The sequence below is a fragment of the Azolla caroliniana genome, unplaced genomic scaffold (genome assembly GCF_043228905.1).
Source record: "Azolla caroliniana isolate FFs.n. ecotype wild unplaced genomic scaffold, voAzoCaro1.0.p SCAF_21, whole genome shotgun sequence".
NCBI lineage: Eukaryota > Viridiplantae > Streptophyta > Polypodiopsida > Salviniales > Salviniaceae > Azolla > Azolla caroliniana.
This window is the reverse complement of record NW_028230456.1, coordinates 7,715,642-7,724,345: the sequence shown is the minus strand read 5'-3', so window position 1 is coordinate 7,724,345 and position 8,704 is coordinate 7,715,642. Positions and strand designations below refer to the sequence as shown.

The 8,704-nt window shown below is 37.3% G+C and overlaps 1 protein-coding gene across 1 annotated transcript; it reads right to left on the bottom strand.

Annotated features, from left to right (window-relative positions):
* Window positions 1–249: 249 nt before the first annotated feature.
* On the bottom strand, window positions 250–4,914 carry LOC147850571 (U-box domain-containing protein 13-like). Its single transcript, XM_087336251.1, has 5 exons — window positions 4,367–4,914; window positions 2,657–2,773; window positions 2,125–2,544; window positions 1,853–2,014; window positions 250–1,475 (listed from the first exon to the last, which is right to left on the bottom strand). The coding sequence occupies exons 1-5, from the start codon at window positions 4,736–4,738 to the stop codon at window positions 573–575; spliced, it is 1,974 nt and encodes a 657-aa protein (XP_087192377.1). The 5' UTR covers window positions 4,739–4,914; the 3' UTR covers window positions 250–572.
* Between the last annotated feature and the right edge of the window lie 3,790 nt (window positions 4,915–8,704).

The following is an 8,704-nucleotide window of genomic DNA, read 5'->3' as shown; positions in this document are numbered from 1 at the left end:
CTTTGTAAGCAGTGCAATTTGTTAAGGTCGAATTACCATGTGATAGGGGTTGTCTAATATTGTGTAGACAAACAATCAATCATTCAATCCACTCAATCTTGGCCAATTTTCCTTTACATACATACCATTCAATGTGTGGAAATCTCGGCAAAGTCTTTGTGACATACATTTTCAATTGAAAATGGTTGGCAACTAATACAAATTTGGGGGTAGATTGTCAAATAATACTCAAAACATGGTGACATTACATTGGACAGAATAAATAATATATTTGTTTACATGTCAGAATTATGATAATAGCAATGTCCAGCAAGAATACAGAGTGGATATGTCCTAAGGTTTTTCACTAAGTGTGAACCATTTATTTTGATACAAAGTATTAGAAGAATAACATTGTTACGGTTTTCCACAAAGTGTGAACCATTTATTTTGATACAATGTATTACAAGAACAACATTTTACAATGTTAGGGGTCGGGAAAACCTTCCTTTTAACGCACCTTGAAGTATAGCGCAAGCGATGAACATGTAAATACAAAAATGAACAGAAAATTTGGCAAAGCATTTGTAAAGTTATTTATAGGTTTGTTCATATGCTCCTAGTAGGGGGCTACCTCTATCGAATTTGTTTATATGTTCCAATAGTGACGAAGCTTTACGGCGTGCTCTGGTCGTCCCAATACTAATAAGCTCAATTAAAGGGCCACGAACACCAAACTGAACAGCTTGGGCTGTCAATGAAGGATCATTCATGCAAAGAGCTAATAACACGGCTGCAGCATTCTCTTTATTCCTAGGTGATCCAGATTTGAGAAGTTCTACTAATACAGGCATCGCCGATGCCTGACTAATGGCCGTCCTTCCTTCTTGATGTGTGGTAAGAATAGCTAGTATAGCAAGAGCTTCATCCACCATATCAGATGATGGATCCACTAGAAGACTCATCAATGGTGGTACCACATTTGCTCTCACGGCTTTCGCTTTGTTTCCCTGATATATAGATAGATTGAAGAGGGCCGTTGCAGCATCTTTCTTGCCTCTTGAAGAACCTTCACGTAAAAGGCTGACCAGTGCAGGTATTGCTCCAGAAGAACCTATTGTCACCTTGTTCTCATCAACAACGGAAAGACTAAAAAGTGTTGCAGCGGCATTTTCCCGAGCTTCCATGCTTCCATTCTTTAGCACTTCAACAATAGGACCTATAGCCTTAGCTGAAACAATCAGTGCCTTGTTTGCTTCATGAATCGAGAGATTTAGCAATGCCGTTACTGCATGCTCTTGAGTGCTTTCATCGGAGGATGAGAGGAGGTTCACAAGAGATGGGATGGCACCCGCCTCTGCTATACAAACACGATTCTCTCCGCTTCTCTTTGCTAACATTCTTATTTCACCAGCAACTGCCCTCTGTACATCTGGTGCACCCAATGCTAGCTTCTGAAGCAAAACCTCGATTGCCTGACGATCACCCGGGGGAATCTGTATGCAATGCCAGACTTAGTAGCCACATAACGCCACAAGACTTCTAGAGAGAAATTATAAACCAATGAAATAGCAATAAGACTTGAACATATCCATGTGTATATGTGCCAGACCACCGTATATATGAATACAAGAAGAAAATGGCCAAAAACTCCATAATACCACTAACTTTCTCAATCTATACCAGAATATTCTGAAGTTTTCAAAATATTACTAGAATACCCATCTGCAGTTGTAAATTCTACATCACAAGGGTATTCTGGTAATTGTTGAAAACAGTAATATTTCAGGAAATAACCAAAAATGTTTGGGGTATTTTGGTGCTTTCCTAAAAAGAAAATTCAAGAACTGATTGCTTTATTTTATGTTCTGACCTTCTTTGGAAGCTCGATACCATGGGTTTCACACCACTGTGCAATTAAACTCTTCAGCACGTAGTTGGGTGTTAATATGAAGTGATTTAAAGTTTGCCGGGTCTTTGGGCACGTCTTGTTTCCATCATCAATCCACTTCTGGATGCATGCTCGCTCATATGTCTTCAATGTTCATAAAAAGCATCAGAAGTTTATGAAACAATAAATTAAGCAAGTGCATGACTTCATAGTTTTATATGTCAATTTGGGAATTATAATACTTTTTGACTGACCTGTCCAGTTGCAACAATGACTGGGTCTTTCATGAGCTCCAAAGAGATGGGGCAACGGAAATCATCCGGAATTATAGGTGAGCTTAGATTCTCTGATATTGTATCATTTTCAAGGGTATCCAGTGAAACAATGTTGTTAGCTGCAATCTCGCTAAGCTGTTCCAAGAGGGAAAGAAGCTCATTAACATCCTTGCTCTTTGCTTCACCTTTAGCGAGTTCAATATCCAAAGCTCGTCTCTCTTGCTTTATGTCTGATTGTGTCTTCAACGAGAGCTTCTCAGCCAATCTTTTCAATGAAGCATTAGTAGCTTCAGTATTGCTTTCTTGTGATAGTATACTTGTGATGTCATTGTATAGTTCAATATCTTGAATATCTGCTCTTCCTTTTGCTCTTTTCAACTGCAAATGCACTAGTTCAACCTGCATGACCATATGATATTCTTCATTATAACAGCATTTCATGTGTGCAATGCATTAATATTAATGCATTCTTCTGCAGAGCTAATTTAATTGTAGATCAGGTGAAGTAAACCTGCTCTTGTACTTCATCCGATATCTCAAGCAATGTATAAGGCACATCATCAAGTGCCTTTTCTAGCTCTTTCGTGACTGTTGAGAATTGGGCTAAAACACTGTCTCTCTCTAAAACCTGAGATAACATTAAAAAACATTTCAGTCTTAACTATTTACTCATAGCACCGTAAGTTCAAAATTTTCACCAAAAAATGAAAACTAATCTCATTTTTTTTCGTTTCATATTAGAAACAGTACTCCCAGAATTCACTGAGCAACCTTATTATGAAGATCATGATATTGTACAATATTTCTTTGTGTGAAAGTGCTTTAAAATCTTGGGATGCTAGTGCTTCAGACAATATATGCAAGGATGAGAACATGCCAACTTCACACTACAGAAATGCCTTGCAATGCCAAAAAAGCAAAAAATGACAGCAATATTTTAATAAATGCAGGAATTTGGCATTGGGCCAATACAGCACAAATCTTTATCAGCAATTACACACAAAAATACTATTACAAAACAAAGCTTGATCAACATTTGTGCACAAGAATGTTTAATTCAAATACCTCTCCTAATCCTCATCATGGAAGTCTATTATTATGCACAAAATGTTATCCGAAAAGTTTTGTTTTAAATGCCCAGGAAATTCATAGTCAGTTATGAAGGGAGGTTATCATACAAAATATCATCTGATAAATCGGTTTCAAATGCCCAGGGAATTCCTTGTCAGATTATAAACAGGTGTTATCCTGAGTATTATAATTCAAAGAGGATGACATATTTCCAGTTACTGGATATGCCAAGATTTAAAGACTCTGCTCTTTTCAGCAAGATTGGCAAGCTCTGTTCAAGCAAAATCAAATATTGTTCTCCTGCTAGTGGTCAAGCAGAAATCTGTCTTTCTTTCTCTAGCTACTATTGCTCAAGCTAAAAAAGGAATCTTCTTCTAGTTGCTATTGCTCAAGGAAAAGAAAAATTTACAACTAGCTAAACAGAAACAATCTTCTTCAAAAATTGTAAAAACAAATCACCTTCAAGCAAACAGAACCTTCTTCTGGCTGATATAATTCAAGCAAAAAATAAAATCTTCACCAAGCTTCTATTGCTCAAGAAAAGAGAAATCTTCTTCTAGCTTCTATTGCTCAAGCAAAAACAAATCTTCTTCAAGCTTCTATTGCTCAAGAAAAAACAAATCTTCTTCTGGCTTCTATTGCTCAAGTAAAATCAAATCTTCTTCAGGCTTCTATTGCTCAAGCAAAAACAAATTTGCTTCTCACTTCTGTTGCTCAAGCAAAAACAAATCTTCTTCTAGCTTCTATTGCTCAAGCAAAAACGAACCTTTTTCAAAATTCTATTGCTCAAGCTAAAACGGATTTTTTAAATATTATATTGCTCAAGCTAAAACAAACTTAAACCCTACCTGTTGCTCATGAAAAAACGGATATTTTTCAATTGCTCAAGCAAACTGAAGCTTGTTCTATTGGTGAAGAAAATACAGATATTCTTTTATTGCTCAAGGAGAACAAATAGTCTTCTGGTTCCTATTCTATAATCCTCTTTTGGTGATTCACAGAGAATTAAACCAATTTTCACTGATCAGATACAATTGGCAACCAGAATGCATTTTTTTTTTCACTTACTGCAGCTAATTTGTTACCAGAATGGGAGAATTTTCTCTTACCAGATCTATTGCCTACCAGAATAACACGATTTTTCACTTACAGAGTACAATTTGCTACCAAAATGGCAAGATTTGAGAAGCTCACGAGCACTCTGCATGGCGTTCTCGATTGACTTAAAGCAAGACAACGCTTCTTCAGGCAGAGATCTTTTCTGTTCTTTAGCCTCATCAAACAGAGGGGCAAGAAGTTTCACTCTTCTAGTAAGGTTACTACATTCTGTCTTGAAGATTCTTTTGGAATATTCTCCTATATTCGAGATCTCATTGACCAACTCTATAAGGTGAGAAAGTAGATCTGCATCCGGCATATCGAAGCTTGGGCTATGGAGAAAATTTTCTGATCTTAAAGGCTCCATTGAAGCTTGCAGAGGTAGATGGCTGTTGACGAGGAGATCTTCTTCCTTGAAATTCATCTGAGGATATAGTTCTGATTTTTTCTTTGCTTTTTTAGCAAATCTAGGGCAAGTTGATCCTGAACTAATATGACCTGTTCTAAAATATAGGCAGAGACAGAGGATTAGGGTTTTCTTTCTGTTCTATTGTGTGAATCATGCTTTCTTTATAGTCGATTCTAACCTTCTGATCAGTTTTGAATTGGTGGGAGGCTTTCCACCTGTTGTGAATTTGGAAAATTTTCCTCTAATTTGAGTAAGAGCGTATTCCTGGGTGAGATGTGAACTTAGGGATGATTCCGCCCTGTTTTTGAAATACACAGACAGTAGATCAGATCAGAGTGTAGGGTTGTTGTTGTTGTTGTTGTCGATCGATCGTGAAGAAAAGGGTGGATTCCTGCAATACTGTGAAGGAGGGTTTATGCTCTGTCCTGAAACACGACGGGGAGACTTGAATTAGGGTTTCTGTGGTGTTGTGGAAGAAAAATACACAGAAATACATACAAGAGAAGCAAGAAAAGCAAGAAAGTCAAGGCACTCCGATCTTGACCAGTCAAAATTGTATGAAGACTGTAATCCTCATTATATGTAAATTGTAATATGTATATATACATACATATATACATAATCGTGAGTCGTGACTCCGCTCTTGTGAAATCTGGGGGACCTTCAACTCATCAGAAACCCAGATTTCGCCGCCACTCTAATCAGTCTCATTTTTAACCTTGCCTCTAGCCTCCACGGACCACATTTTTAACCCTGCCTGTAGCCTCCACAGACCACAGCCCAAGACTTGATTGATTGAACACCACGACTAATCGTCAGCAGCCTAGAAGCCATTGCATACCAAAGATGAGTGGCAACCCAACTTGTCCCCGACAAAGACTTTCTAGCAAAAGCTCACTTGGTGAGTAGAGAACTTCATAAGCAAGCCTAGAAGCTGGTGTAGATGAAAGACGAGTGAGTGGCAACCTGAATAGTCCTAGTCATTCACACATCACAAAGACTTGCTCGATGTCCTTTGCTTGCAAAAGCTCACTTGGTGACTAGCGCATTTGGTAAGACATGAGACCATTTTGACACGTTCTAGGCATGTATTGACACAACTGTATTGTTGTGTGGAGATGTGGATGGATATGGATGCCAACTTCGATGATGGATTCTTAATATATAAAAGTGTGTTCCAAGGTTGGGAGGACAAACATAGCACACTACGCATCTTATTTCTTCTTCTTCTTCTTATCATTTGCCAATGCATTCTTTGGGAGAGAGAGAGAGAGAGAGAGAGAATTAGAATTAGAATTTTTATCATCCATAAAGAGGCCAATTTTGACCTATGGGACCAGATTATACATGTGTTCTTGATATATGTCTCCTTCCTAAGAAGGGGTATTCATATGTTGAAGCACAAAGAGAGAGAGAGAGACTGGAGGGTTCTTAACCTTGGCATCAAAATGAGGTTAGTGATTAACCTCTATCACATTAAGTTTAATATAATCGTCTATGTGAAGGACCATTTTATCAATAATTGAATATTTAGAGCATGCAAGGAGTCCATGTATGGAAAGAGATTGATTATAATGGGAGAAATTGGAAAGATAAAAAAGCACCAGATTGCACAGGCTGGGAAAGATGACATGGATATCATAGTTAAGCATAACTTGTGAGTTGGTTTTTAATGTCATACACATATTTACTTATAAGTTATAAGTTATAACTATAATATTTCCTTGGCACATATGCTTTAGAGATTGTGTATAGTACCAACTATTTTGCCCATAGGAGTCAACAATCCAATTTTACACAAAAAAAAACATAGCGTCAACATTATAACATATTTTGCAATTTAAAGGTGGAATACGCAATGCCTGATATTTAATTAAAGATTCAATATTATACAAATTCGAAGCTTCACTATGGTATAAAATATATTCTCAATGTCTGTATAACAATCTGTAAAGCCTTAAAGACACCAAACTATCTGACTATTGATGTGTCATAGTAGTGTTGCAAGACTTAGAGTCAAGTATAGAATATTATTTTGAAAGCGTAATCCATCATGCAAATTGAATTGATTATAATTTTTATGAAAGTTGTTAGACCTCGAAAGAGAAGGTGATTATAATTTTTATGAAAATTGTTAGACCTAGAAAGAGAAGGTGATGGGGAACAATTTGATTCAAGATATCCTAGGTGAAAACATTTGTATCAATACTTCTGCAATGGACTCTATTTGTCAATCAAAACCTTCTTTTCTAAGACCATGTGCCATATATGAATGTCGAGATAAAGCACCATCTTTCTCTTCTAGTGCCCCAAGGTGATACAAGATCAAGAAGTCAAAATGTGTTAGAAATTTGGCCCGATGAGCTTATTCTAAACTCAAGATTCAAGTGTATGATCATTTTATACAATAACATGATGGGAAGAACCTTCTAGGTGGCAAGTTCTTGTCAAAGGAATCCACAAAGGATAAAATATTTTTTTCATGAACCTCATAAATTGATTTCCATATCCTTGAGTTTTCGTTAGTAGAACATGAGTATTAAGTATAATTGTCCGACGTCTACATTTTGTTATAGGACACTCCTAAGTATGAATTTGAATGCATATGCTTCTAGAGTGAAAGGTTTGGTGGAGTCTTTGTGAACCAATATGGGGTTGAGAATGTTAAGAATCTATTACTTATCAATAGACCAAATAAAAGTAAAATAAGGTAAATAGATTGGATAGAAGAACCTAATCCTCCTGACTAACACAGAACTATGATAAAGACGTGGTCAAACTACCACTGATGTCCCATACCAACAAATATTAGGATGACTTGCACCATAGAATAGGTAAACATGAGATGAAACCCGAGCTCGCAACACTAGTGTCTCAAGACTTCAACCTTCCAATGTAATGTGTTTTATGAGGGTAGTTAGTCCTCATATTTGTACTTCTTGCTAGGCCCCTTGAATAGGTGTCCTTTTCTAAAAGACTCCATTCATGGGTTTTCAAGATTAAGATAGTGCATGCACCTATCATTCATTCTATCCAATCATATTAGTCCCTTTCTAACATTAGTGAGGATACCCTTCACTTATAGTTTGTAAATATTAGTGACCTACCTTCACCTACATTATGTTGGGAAAACAAGTCCCTCTGGATAAGAAAGAGAGCACAAGTCGGATTAGTTGAATCCAAAGGAAAAGCAAATCTGGATCCGGATCCGGATTAGCGTCCGGATCAGAGCCGGAGAGGCATCTGGAAATGGCTATATTTGTAAATACGTTTCGCTACGCCTATTTAGGCCAGATTTGTGAATTGTAATAATTATATAAGTATAAAGATAACTAGGGGAAAAAAATTATGTATAGAGACAATAGAGATTTGACTTTGTATGTGTGTGTGTGTGTGTGTGTGTGTGTGTGTGAGAGAGAGAGAGACTGAAAGCAGGGCATCTCGGTTGTAACCGCCTGTAGGCGAAGAAGACGAGCTCGAGGTTGTTGCCTGAGAGTCTCATTGTATTGCCTCTCATAGTGAACTATTTGGAGTCAGTGGGCTCCAAGACCTATGGTTTTTATCCAGTTGGGGGGTTTTCCACGCTAATATCATGTGTCTCCGTGTAAGTGAATCATTTTTTTATTTTTCCTTTTTTCTCTCCTTTGTGCTTGAATCTCAGTTGTGGCCGAACCCTATTTTACAATAAATTGGTATCAGAGCAAGGTTCATTACCTTCAAGAGAAAGAAAATGGAAGACACATTCGGGGGATTGTTCAAGCTAACCGGCTCCAACTACTCAATGTGGAAGTCAAAGATGAGAGACATGTTGGTATGCAAAGATCTCTGGTTGCCAGTGCAATATGGGAAGACCAATTCCGACATGATCGGTGCATCTGAAGGTAGCGGCATACATACAGTGTTTCATAGACATGAGTCTATACAACAACTTCAATGAAGAAAACAAGGCGAACATCCTCTGGGAGAAGATTGACATTATGT